This window comes from Vicia villosa, linkage group LG4, assembly GCF_029867415.1.
Source record: "Vicia villosa cultivar HV-30 ecotype Madison, WI linkage group LG4, Vvil1.0, whole genome shotgun sequence".
Classification (NCBI taxonomy): domain Eukaryota; kingdom Viridiplantae; phylum Streptophyta; class Magnoliopsida; order Fabales; family Fabaceae; genus Vicia; species Vicia villosa.
This window is the reverse complement of record NC_081183.1, coordinates 2,603,444-2,617,461: the sequence shown is the minus strand read 5'-3', so window position 1 is coordinate 2,617,461 and position 14,018 is coordinate 2,603,444. Positions and strand designations below refer to the sequence as shown.

General features: G+C 35.5%; 1 protein-coding gene across 1 annotated transcript; it reads left to right on the top strand.

Annotated features, from left to right (window-relative positions):
• Window positions 1-2,886: 2,886 nt before the first annotated feature.
• LOC131594309 (dehydrin DHN1) lies at window positions 2,887-3,782 on the top strand. The gene has a single exon (XM_058866403.1). It carries the CDS (start codon window positions 2,991-2,993, stop codon window positions 3,594-3,596), a length of 606 nt encoding a protein of 201 aa, XP_058722386.1. The 5' UTR covers window positions 2,887-2,990; the 3' UTR covers window positions 3,597-3,782.
• Window positions 3,783-14,018: the final 10,236 nt, after the last annotated feature.

Below are 14,018 nucleotides of genomic sequence, written 5' to 3'. Positions count from 1 at the left end.
CTTTACATTGTGCTATGGAGGTGCTTATTGTTTTTCAAATCCATTTAGCGGTGATAGTCTTATTTAGTGTTTAACTGTTTTTTTTTTTTTTGTAAGATTTAATTGTAGTAACCGTGGAAAGGGGTGTTTGCCTTTTGGTTGGTGGGAAGTGCTTTTTGGTGCTATTGATTTTTCAGTTTGATCCAAATTTTTCTATTTTTCCTGTTGCAATTTTCTTCTTTTAGATTTTGGTTTATGAGATTTAGTGTTGGAGTGAATTTGGTTTCAAGTGTGTTATGTGTTGCCTTTTTGTTGTAATTTTGTATTACCTGGGTCTAGTTTTCTGTATTAATTCATGTCGGTATTTCCAAAAAAAAAAAATTGTTTGTGTTATCCCATATTTAAAAAAAAAACTCTACCATATCTTAGTTTGAAAATTATTTTTGTTTAATATTTTTTAGTTCTGTATGTTGACTTTGAAATTCATTTTAGTCGTTTAATTATAAAAAATTAGACAGACTAATCCTTTAACTCTTCAAAATTTATTATTTTAGCCATTTTTGTCAAATTACTGACGAATTTAGAGATCAATTTTTAAATTTTTCTATCGTTAATTAGACGAAAAGAACTAACGCGGTACATTTTGAAGAGTTAAACGATCAATATAACCTTTCTTAAATTAAAGGACTAAAAAGCCCTAAAGTTAATATACAAGACCAAAAATGATATTAAACATTTTTTATTTGTCCTATTGTTTCGTACCTTCGAACATTCGTGACGATGGTGAACAAGGTAGTTGACCCTTGACAAATGAATAAAATACATTTTTTTTCGTTTATTTTTTATTTAATGTTTAACATTAATTATTTTAACTAATATAATATTAAAATAAACATTTTAATAATAAAATTATATTTTAATTATAGATTTTTTAAGTTATTAAATTTTGCTTATTATATTTTTTATAGAATAACTATTTTGATTATTTAATTTGATATTTTTAAAATAATTAATCAGACAAAATTAAATATAGATAACACTTTTATTATAATAATAATGGAGTAATTTATATTTATAGATGAAATACATATTAAGAAATATAATGACTTACTGTTCAACATTTAGTAAGTTTTTCTAAATGTTCCCTTTGTCTAATTCTTCAATTTAACGTTTTAGAGGAGACGGAGTAGAATTAAAAGATGGATCTTGGTTTTGATGTGATATATTGCCCAATATATCCACATCGTCCAAATCATCTATGGAAAATGATAGAAAATTGATAATTTGATCGCCCATGATCTCAAATTCATTTTCCAAATATGTTGGTTATTCGTAGGTGTTTGGTCCAGTTTGTTCAATTAGATGGACATAAAAGTTTTTAGGGTTGAATATTAATGAAATGTTAAAGTTTTGTTGAGGTTAGGGGTTTGAGTAGTCAAAGTTTAGTTGAGAAATTAGAGTGTATTAAACGGGTGACCGAATTGAGGTTTGTTGTTATGAGTGTTGGTGGTAGTAGTAATTTGTTTAAGGGGTTGGGGTGTAAAGAGTTTCTTTTTGAAATAGGATGGTAAATAATATGTCTTGTTGTATGTATTGGGTGTGATGGTATGTTTGTTAAATGTTGGTGTGTGTTGAAATTGAAGTCAACATCAGGATCGTTTATGTTTTGATTATTTGTCAGTTTATGTATCATTTGATTTATCACATGTTGGTAATTTGTTAAGTTGAATATATGTGCATAATTCGATTTAACATGTTTGCAATTTGTTATTGATTCATTTGTATCAGTGTCGCTTTAACTTGTTAGTGTTGTATCTTTGAGATCCTCTTCATTAAAAAAAATTAGATGTTGAATCCATGATAATGCTTTCTTTTTTAGCCTAAAATTTTAATTTTAAGTCAATTGAGCGAGGCTTAAATCAAAAGTTAAAATATTTGAATCAAGGTTATTGTAAAGCTTGATTCAAATCAAGAAAAATGTGACTCGAATCATAGTCTTCTTTAAAAGAGAGAAGTTACTTCTGCCTCATTTGATTCAAATCATAAGAGCGTGTAATTCGAATCACAACACTCTTTGACTCGAATCATGAGTCTGCATGACTCAAATCATGGCAAAAATTCTCTACCTTCCAACCTTTGATTCAAGTCATTGCTTCTTTGATTCAAATTATTACCTCATGATTTGATAAAATCTTATTCTCCTTATTTTTCAAGTGTGTATATCCTCAAACAAAAAAATATCCTACCTTTTCTTTTTCTTGTCTATGATATATAGAGTATGACCAAAGATAAAGAGTGGTTGAAAAAACAAGAATAATTTGTGAGAGTGATACTCATAATGAGTGTGTGGAAACACAATCTCTTGTTACACATTTGTGTGTTTTTTTAGTAGAACAAAAAATCAAGAGAGAATAGTTGATCAATTATGAATTGAATTGATCAATCTTATGATAATAAAAAAACAAAAAAAAAACAAGAAACCCATTTTAAGCAAGAGCCCTGAGAGGATCCATGTGTGTATTCTTTATTCACCAACACATACCTTCTTGTTAACACTTTATGATTATCCTTTTAGAATATAGATAATGTGAGAATTAGTTGTGTGCATGATATTTTTCTTTCAGGTAAATCACCACTAAACAACTAAAGATTGGTAAACCTTATTCATTTTACGTTTCATAAGTTTTGCATTCCCCGTACTTCCACACACATAATACGTGTCATTTCATGAATCATAAAATAACAAAATCACTTTCGGTTTTTGATGAACACATCAACACGTGTTCCTGTACGTTGCAATTCAAAGTTAGCACGTGTCAGACATTGAAATTCCAAAACATAACTACCGACACAATGCTAGATTTTTATTTCAAGTCCAATACTTCAATTCGCCTATAAAAACATCACGTTTCGTTTCATCATTTCACAAAACAAATCTCAACAACAACAACGTTAACAAAAACAAAAAACTTCACCTTGTTTTAGTTTGTTTGTGAAAAATAACAATAAGAATGTCTCAGTATCAAAACCAATATGGTGCTGCCCAAACAGGTATGACCGATGAATATGGAAACCCAGTGAACCAAGTTGATCAATATGGCAACCCTGTTAGTGGCGGTGGCTTCACCGGTGAAGCTGGTAGACAACATATTGGAACTACCGGTGGTGCTACCGGTCATGGTCATGGTCAACAACAGCATGGAGTTGATCAAACCACAGGGTATGGAACCAACACAGGTGGTGTTGGTGGTTATGGAACCAAGCCTGAGTATGGGAGCACCAACACTGGAAGTGGTTATGGTACCGGAACAGGATACGGTGGAACTGGAACTACTGAGTATGTGAGAGAGGAGCATCATGGAGATAAGAAAGGAGTTATGGATAAGATCAAGGAGAAGATTCCTGGTACTGAACAATCAAGAACCAATACTGATGGAACAGGGTATGGAACAACTGGTTATGGAGCTAGTGGAGGTGGTATCGGAAACACTGGTCAAGAGTATGTGAGGGAGGAGCACCGTGTTGATCATGGAGATCAGCAACATGGAGAGAAGAAAGGGATAATGGACAAGATTAAGGAGAAGCTTCCTGGTACTGGAGGATGCACTGGACACTAGATCATGGTCATGATCATGGTTACTATATATAGATATATGCATATGATGAATAATAAATAAAGTTTTAGTTTGAGTAGTTTGTTTCATGTGTGGTGTATTTTATAATTTCATGTAAAAGATATATATATGAGGTGGTGTATAATAATGGTTGTATAGATAGAATTAAATAATGGTTGTTTTAAAACAGTTCCTATTTGTTAGAATCTATAATACTATACTACCAGTAGAAATTAAAACTTTCAATAGATGAAGTGTGTAAAACTATCACTTGATACCATATAGCTCAATGCTATTATATGTTGAGAAATGATGCTATGTCACCAAATTATACATTTATACGGTAGTTCAATGTTATTATATATGTTGTTAAGTGGAAAAGCACGAGGATATTAAGAAATCAACCGAGTAGATAAATTAACGTGAACTAGCTAGATGACCAATTGTTAAGTGGAAAAGCATGAAGAAGATATTAAGAAATCAACTAAGTGGAAAATCTGGAGACAAGATTTTGAGAGAAAGATCTCCACTCCATTTAGCAGACCAGAAAGGAACAGAAGTTATCTCTCCCATCTTGTATTAAGTTTTATCTGCAAAATCAATACCATGCCTAGATTGAGATCTAAGTTGAAAAGGATTTTCCACCAAGTTGACACGTAATAGCAAAAGATAAAATAAGGCGAAAACACAAAAGAAGAGTTATAAGAAGATTTCGAAAATCCTTGTTGTTCTAAGTTTTTCCTTTAAATTTTTAAACCTTATTTATTCCTTTTGCTATTAAAACTTTAAAATTATTAAAGAAATACATATTTATAATTGCTAAATCCAATATATCCATGACAAAGTCTAAAAACACAATCCATTAACAAATAAATCTGTAAACAAGCAATTAAAAATATGTTAATACCGAAATATATATATATATATATATATATATATATATATATATATATATATATATATATATATTTTTCTATATTTTTTCATTTGAGATTTTAAGACATATTAAACAATTCAACTAGACTTGAAATTGATGGTGATGTCAATTTAACCTTGGTACATAGTCTTGTGATCTATATTTTTAATAGATTTTAGGATCAATCGAGCTTTTTTTTTTTTTGGTAAATTAACCTAGAGTTTTGTACAATTCAATTATTTTTTTTAAGGAAACATAAGTCTCACAAGTTTCTCTTGAGTTTATAGTTTTAATTATTTCTAACTTAAACGAATTACTACTTTCTTCAAGAGATCCTAAATATTCGTTAAGGTCTGTGTTGTATTTTCTAAGTTTATTAATATCATAAACTAACTTATCATTAATTCATAATTTCTTGTAAGATGGTTTAGTTACCTCTACATCATCTTTTTCGAATGATTTCTTTAAGCAGACTTTATCTTCTTTATTGAAAGAAGGTTCTACTATGTTGCTTCTTGAGGTTGATGTTTTTTTTCCTAATTTCTTTTTTCAAAAATCATTCAACTATTGAGCATGTTATTTTGAATGAAGTTATTGGATTTGTTTATTAGAGTTTGATGAAGTTAATGATTCTTCAGTTTTTAAACTTGCTCCTTCATCTTAAAGTAATTGAACTAGTTCGTTCAACTTCTTTATGATTTTCTTCTTTCTTGATTTTTCCCGAAATTCACAAAAGCTCACTTACTTCGATTTAAGGATTGGATATTAAGCTTCCAATTTTTAACTTTTAGAAATTGGTCAGCGACAAATGTTCCAATATAATTTCTAATATTTTTAAATTTGGAAAAACATTAAAAAGTGGTATCTTCATCTTATTTGCCACGTGTGTTCGTCTCCTCTTACTCAATACTTAGAGAAACTCCATATATTATTTCAAGAGTATCCCACATTTTCTAGACGGTTTTACAATTGTGAACATAAAAGAATTTAATATCATCTAGAGACATTAATATAAATCTTTTGGTTTTGAAATCTATTTCAAACTTTCTCTTTTATTCTTCGGTCTAAAGGGGATTAAGTTTATCGGCTACTTTTTTATTTACTTGGTAAGTAGAGATAAACATACCATTGATTATAGTTTTTCATAATTCATAATTAACACTTTGAATAAATATCCTAAACCAAATTTTCCATAATTCAAACTTACTACTATTAAAAGGTTTTGGTGTGTTTAGAAAGAATTCCCTTAAAGGTGTGTTGGAAGTCATCTTCCTCTTGAGATGATTAGTCCTTAAACACGAGTAACACTTTGATACCACTTGTGTACATGTGACTTCACTCACAATAGGGGGTTTATTGTTTGTTTTTGAAAAAAAAAATTGAAAAACTTTTAGGATTGATTTTAGAGTTTGAAAATAGTTTTAGAAAAGTTTTCAAAATAAGCAGCATAAAATAAATTGCGAAAATTAAAGAGTTAAGAGATAGAGAGATAACACCAAACTTGATAGAGGTCCGGTCAAGAAGAAAATACCTAATCCTCTCTCCAAGATTTCTTCATAATTAAAAGTATTAAATTAACTTAAGAGCTTTAGAAAGATGAAATCTTGAACTGAATGAATACTTTTAAACAAGCTAAGTCTTCGAACCAAACCGGTGGCTTAGTAACTAAATCCTCAAAACCAAGCTTTTAACGGGTTTAACTTCCAACCTAAATAATAAATCCCTAAATGGATGAATTTATCAACCAAGGTAAAAACAAAACTTCCGTGGTGAACTTAAAAATTAACCATTCCAAAATTACAACTGCCTCACTTGCAAAATGACTTTCCCGAAAGCTCTGCGACTAAACTTTAGTGAGAGAAAGTAAACAAAAATATTTTTAAACAGAGAGTAAGGAATAAAGAATGAAAGCTCACGTTTCTAGATTTAAAAATATGTGAGAAGGAATCTCTATTTTTAGGCTAGAGATTGACACAAAAAGGAAATTTTTTGTGGCCAAAATTGATTAGTTAATCGATTGGCATATTGCTCCAATTGATTGATTAGCCTAAAAATAATCGATTAATAAGTTTTAAAAGGAAAGAAAAAAATATAGTTGCCTATCATTAAAATGATATCCTAATCGCTTAGGGCGCATTTTAGTACTAACCTAGTCGATTGAGTGAAGTAACAATCAATTAGCAAGAGCAAATATTTGCCCAGAGTTTTTCTGACAACTTCCAACTCATCTGGCACGACTTCAAGGCATTTTTAGAAGTATTTTCTCGAGAAAATTGAGTTTTAAAAACTTGTTTATATGTGTGTGTGTGTTTAGCCGTATACTTTACGACAACACCCTTATGCTTTTATAATATATGATACTTCAATCTTGTAGACACTTGCTTGATCTTTATTTTGAGATGCTTGAGTTTTATTTCACTTAGGTGTCATCATTAGAGAATTAAGTTTATCAAACCCTATTTATATGCTTGCATCTTTAATCGCTTTAAGCGTGACTTTAGTTTTTTTTATAAGCAACTTTATATTCAAAGAAGAGTATTAGGGATACTCAAACCCGATTGCAAAAGATTATAACCATAAAGCTAGTTACATAGGCAATTTAAGATATACAAGGGGACACTTGTATCATTCATAAAAATTACATAGAACCCTCCTTTTAGATCCTATTGCAAGCCACCACGACGTAAACATTTTGACTTTAAACTCTATTTCTTCCGAAGATCCTACTGCATCTTGGAATAAAATTTCATGACGTGATTTCCAAGTGCACCAACACACAACCAGCCAATAACACTCCCTTTTTTCTTGAGGACTTGCCCCTCCAATTTTGATACAAACAGTAAGAAGAAACTGCAATAATCCTCAATTACTTCACAGTCTAGGCCTAACCAAATTAGAATCATATTCCATACAACTCTTATCAAAGGACAACCAGTCATGAAATGATTAAGTATCTCATCCTGATTAGAACAAAAAATACACAAAAATTTAAAGGGGTCATGGATTATTCCCCTTCTCACCAATTGCATTTTAGTAGGTAACCTGTCATAAAGCAATCTCCACGTGAATATCTTCACCTTTGATGCAATATACGACTCCCTGACCACCTTGAGGGCTTGAGTTATCCTAGCATCAGGCCAAATTGAGGTCGCAACATGCATAAGCTTTATGTAGCAGGATTACACACAAAAAATCATATTGCTTTCAAATGGCCATACAACTATGTCTTCAACGTCCCTACATGGATAAATATCAGACAAAATACACAACAACCCTTCTCTTTCATCTACTTCCAAGTCTTTGACCAAAGCCTCTTCTAAGAAAGAGCATTCAACTTTCCAATGCCACCCCTCATTATGCCACTCCCCCATATCTGCAATGCTGACAGATTTATTGAATTTAGTTATTATCATCTAGGAGTGGTGTTGTCATCATCAAAAGCATTTTCTTCGTTAAGAGAGCTTCCTTGACCAATGACCTGCAAAACAAGGTTCCACAGTTTGTGCATTATTGTGTAATAATATTTACTATTGCAGATGGAGGGTTGAGTTTTTAAAACTCTTCATGAAGTTCAATATCAAGGATATATATCTCAAGTAAAATAGAGACAATATGAACTTCACCTATGTGAATTTCGAGATGGTTTCGTCTTAGAGTGAGAACTGGAGTTTCTCTTACGATACAAAACAGAAGTAACACATGGCCATAAATAATGTTAGGCGAAAAACTATTAAAGAGTGTGTGTAAGTTAACGTTGGTCTAATCACAAGGTATATAAGATTCAAAGCATTGCTATCTAAAATTTTTATTAGACTTTTTGTTGTCTTTATTGAGGTTAAGTTCAAATCGAATGATACTTAACCCCATTAGCATTCATTGTTTATTTTTTTGGAGTCGATCTTGTCATTATTAGAACAAATGGGGAATTGTTTTTTTTTTTGAATAGGCAATAGGATTGATTAGGAGCATAAGGGGTGCTCCACCCGATGAAACAAGGCGGAAAGCTTCTACTGCTCAAAACAAGAGAGCGGAAGAATATTCCAAACGTAAAAATTACAACACGAGTTTAACTTATAAAAAGGGCAAAGCCACCACCACGAATTGTAAACCACCCCGGACCAACAATTGTCAAAACTAAAAGACTCCTGTTTGAAAATGATGGCGTTCCTCTCCAACCAAATTCCCCACACCGTTGCTAGCCAAATAACCGCTACAATGGCCCTACAAACTGAGCCTTTCACCTTATGAAAAACGGGTACCTAATGAGTTCCTCGAAAGATAAATCCTCGATAGAACCAATCCAAACGAAAACCTTCTTCCAAACACTCTCCACAACCTCGCACTCACGAAAAAGGTGCGCTAAGTTCTCTTCCTCCGCGGTACAGAAGACGCATAATAAATCACTAGGATCCAATATACCTCTCTTATGCAATTGATCCTTAGTAGCAAGACGATTATGAATAAATCTCCATCTGAATAAAAGAAGTTTAGACGGGGTCCTTACCTTCCACAAGAGAGCAGCAGCTTTAACAATGTTGGAATCTAAGGAGGGTCCGGACAACTTATCGAAGAACCACTTGTAACAAGTCTTGACCGTGAACTCTCCGTCATTTGAAAGGGACCAACCAAATTCATCTGCATCATTTGGGGAAGGGGCGGTATTCTGTAGCAGCAGCAACATCTCTGGCCAAAGATCTTCATCCACCGCAGCAGGATCTTCAAAAATGGCGCTGCCATTCCAAGACCACCCATTGCTGTTGAAGCTACCCGCCTCTTCCACATTAATACCGTCGCTGCCAGCCAGCACATACAACTCGAGGAACGCTACTGCCAGCGACTGTTGGGCAATCCAGCAACCGTGCCAAAACGGTATAACCGCACCGCTCCCAATTTTGCATGAAACAACACCTGCAAAGTTATGCTTTAAAAGAGATAAATAATTGTCAGATAAAAGTAAATCCCTCCACCAAATTGAATCGGTCTTCTCAATTACGGAAACATCCCCAACTAAGATCTTCCTCTTCACATCCCCATATCTAGATAAAATGATTCCGCGCCAAACCGCCTCCTCATCCATTAAGATCCTCCACTTCCATTTACTTAACAACGCAATGTTCATCACCTCGACATTTTTCACACCTAAACCTCCCTCATCTCTTTCTTTACAAACCGTATCCCATCTAACCTAATGGATAGGCCTTTTGAATTTGCTACCATTCCAAAGAAAAGAACTTTGAATTGCCCGAATCTCCTTGAGAACCTTCGACGGTGCTTTATAAAAGGACAAAGAATAAATTGGTATGACATTTAAGACGGAATTAATCAAACACACCCTCCCCGCTACATTGAGATTCAACCCTTTCCACACGGATAGCCTTCTTTTTAAGTGGGCAATCAAGTCCCTCCACATCGAGATCTTTCTAGGACTATCTCCCACTTTCACACCTAAAAACTTGAACGGTAGCTTATCAACTTTGCACGCAAGGAAAGTCGAGGCCGCTTGAATGTACCAATTTCCCACATTAACTCCATAAATATTGCTCTTGTTGAAATTAACCCTCAACCCGGACATAATTTCAAACCCTCTAAGAATAGATGTGATGCTCCAAAGATTCGCAAGGTCACCTTCCCCCAAAATAATTGTATCATCCGCGAATTGAAGCATACTCATCGTTACATCTTCATCTATCTTAAAGCCTCTAAAATCTCCTAAAGATAAAGCTTTGTCCATTAGGCCGGTTAGTACTTCCGTTACTAGAACAAACAAGAAGGGGGACAACGGATCTCCTTGGCGAAGTCCCTTTTCAACCTTGAAATCCTTCGTGACACTCCCATTAATGATATCGGACATACTACTAGAAAACACGCTTCCTTCCATCCACCTTAACCATCTATCACCGAAACCCATTTTAATGAGAACAAACCTCAAGAAATTCCAACTCACTCGATCGTAAGCTTTTCAAAGTCCACTTTCATAACAAAACAGCCCCGCTTTTCTCTCTTGGCTAAATCCAACACCTCGTTCATCACCAACACTCCATCCGCGATATTTCTCCCCGGAACGAAAGCCGTTTGGTTTTTCGAGACCAACTTCCCTAACACGCTCTTCAACCTTCCCGCCAATAGCTTAGCAATGATCTTATAAAGACTACTTACAAGGCTAATCGGCCTATATTCAGTCAAGTTATTAGGATGCTTGACTTTTGGGATAAGCGTAATAAAGGAAGAAGAGCATCCTTTCGTAACTTTTGCTTTATGGAAGAAATCCGTCACAAATCTCACAACATCCACCTTGACCGTTTCCCAACATTGTTGAAAAAACTCCAAAGTGAATCCATTCGGGCCCGGACTTTTATTCCCTTCACAATCCCACACCGCCGACTTGATTTCCACCTCCGAAAAGGGTCTTTCCAACCACTCTCTATCTCCCTCGGCTATCTTACGAAAATCCAGCCCCTCCGGAACAACTCTATTGTGATTTTCTTCCTTGTAAAAGCCTTCAAAATGATTCTTAACCTCCTTTTTAACCTCCTCAACTCCCTCCACCCTACCATCAGCCCCCTCTAACACCGAAATGGCTCCCTTTCTTTGTCTATCTTTAATTGAATTATGGAAAAACCTCGAGTTCTTATCTCCCTCCTTCAACCAAAGTTGCCTAGACTTTAGTCTTAGCATACTTTCTCTAGTGATCATTAAATTCCACATTTCATTAGTAGCTTCTTTCCTTCTTTCTACCAAGTTATGAATGTTACTACCAAAGTTATCTATCAACAAAGAATCCAAATCATTAATATTTCCCACCTCCTCTGACACTTTTAGATCAATCCACCCAAAAATCACCCGATTCCACCATTTTATTCTCTCCTTCAAAAGCTTAAGCTTTTCAAATAAAATGAAGTCTCCCCTTCCTTCAACGTTAAGCTTGGCCCACTCTTCATGAATAAAAGCCTTGAAATCTTTGTGACCAAACCAAGCGTTATTGAATCTAAAAGACTTGGGTCCCCAATCCACAACACCACACGAAAGCCGAATTGGAGCATGATCCGAAAATTCTCTAGTGTCTATCCTTTGATCAACCACACCCCACACATCTACCAAGCTTCTAGAAACAAGGAACCTGTCGATTCTACTCATAGTTGTCCCATTATCTTTAAACCACGAGAATCTGCCTCCCACACACGGGACATCCACCACTCCCATACGAACAATAAATTCCCGAAAATCCTCCATGCCACGCGCATTATGATTAACACCAACACCCAACCTTTCATCTCTCCTCACAATTTCATTGAAGTCGCCTCCGAGACACCAATAAATACTACCACTTTTAATCCTCCTATCCACCAGACTCTTCCAAAGCTCTCTTCTGTCTAACGCGTTGCAAGGTGCATAGATGTTCACAAGGTTGACACAAGCACCTTTCCAGAAAACATTTATGCCAACGTAACCTAAACCCGAGAAACTAAAATTGAGTTTTAAGGATCCTTTCTTCCACAGAATTACCATTCCTCCTGAAGCACCTACTGAATACCTAGCTGTCCAATCCACCTCATACCCTCCCCAAAACGATCTCTGCAAATCATCGTTGAAGCTAGATAATTTTGTTTCTTGAATGAAGCACACATCCACCTTACTAGAGTTTAACAGGAAGCTAACTCTTTTCCTTTTGGATAAAATCCCTCCCCCCTTATATTATAAGATAACAGATTCATAATAACTCATGTATGTTCTCCTTCTTCCCCTTCATTCCCAACCTATCCCTCCTCTCCAAAACCTCCAAAGCCTTGATATTTGAATCATCATCCACACCACTCGAAACTCCTAGTCTCTTTATAGATTTCCAGATGCTGCCCCCAACATCAGAAATTGAATTTCTCCCCACACTATCATTACATCGATTGACTTCAGAATCAGTAAGAGAAAGGCACGTAACAGACTTACCTTTCAGGTTCTGAATTCCTCCATCATCCTTGTTGCCGGCGCCGCTGGGAAATCCTTCGGAGCTATCGGACCTCCTGGGGGCGATACACTCAAAGTATGATGGTACAGCATCCACTTTGTCCCCCAAATTCAACACACTTCTATATTTTCTCCCCTTAGCTTTTACTACCTTCTTCTTGGGCTTAAAATTCTTTAAATTTCTAAATGCTGAATCGAAAGAAATTGGACTAATAATGGGGCCCAATTCCACCACCGGCCCACTAGGAGAGTTCGTTTCTAACTCACTTAAAACGGTCCCACCCACATGACTACACATAAAGTTCTCACTTTTATCATCTACATCAATATTTCCAACCTCGTTCCCCACACTGCCAACTGGAGCGACAATATATGCATGTTGAACGAGCTCATTTAATGCATGGGATAAAGGAGGAAAGTTTGTGGACACAGAGATATCCTCAGAGATAATAGCCTTCTACTTTTTCTCTTTTGGAGAAGCCCTACACGTTTCCTACTCCTCTGAACCTACGACAACATCCTCCCCCTGCTTCCTTCCGCCCCTTCTGCATCACCCATCCTCTCTGAACAGTCTGACACCTTCAGGTTGGACCCTGCGTACTCGGCTTCGCTCGTCTCCCCATCGGAACTCCGGCCCTCCTGGGAAGAAGGGGAATCTAATTCTTCCTCCTCCTTATCCTGCCTAAACTTGACTATCTCAACCTGAGCATGATAGTCTTCTTTCAAAAACAAAGAGAAGGAGTCTCCATCCACGACAATCTTTATGGCTTCGTTGATCAACTCCTGTGTACTAGTTTTGAGCAAGATCCTAGCTTCATCCATCGAGACTCTCGACAGAGTCTTATCGTCGCACTTCACATACGAGCCATAAACATCCACTATAGACTTGAATAATTTGATCCCCCACACATGGCATGGGACACCTGATATTCGAACCCACACAAGTCTCTCCCTATCTATGTCTGAAGGCTTCCAAGGCCTTATCACACTGAACCATTGTTCCCACCATCTCCTCCTCTCTTCTATAAGAATTTTGACTTCTCCGCACACTAGGTCTTCTAAGATGCAAAGATTAGGTCCGAGATTCGTGACTCTAATGGTGAAGATACCCTCCTCCAAAAAGATCTTCTTCATTTCCGCCTCCAAGCCCGCATTCCTCAAAACACCAATGAATTCCCTTCCATATCTATTCAAGTCTTCTTCTGCTGCTGAAAACTTAATGGTTTTAGACGACGAAGAGTCACCTTTCGCAAAAGACACAGACGTCTTTTTGTTCTAGATAGCCTCAACAAAGGAGCGATTGTATATCCAACCATTTCCATATCTAGGAATCCCTGCCACACCTTTGCGATCATCTCCAGTTTCTCTCTTCTTTGCCACATTACCAACCTCTCTTGAAAACCTCAACAGGGGCCTTTGAAACCTTGGTAAATTTGCAAAAATCTTTCTACCTTCAAGCACAAGATTGTCTAGCTTGGTAGCCAACAGTTTTTCCTCCTCCACATTGTAGAATCTAGCAAAACCAAACCTTCTCCCTCTCCTATCCCTAT

What these genes read in the sequence shown, in the direction of transcription:
- LOC131594309 (XM_058866403.1), top strand. Translation starts at nt 2,991, where the DNA reads ATGTCTCAGTATCAAAACCAATATGGTGCTGCCCAAACAGGTATGACC.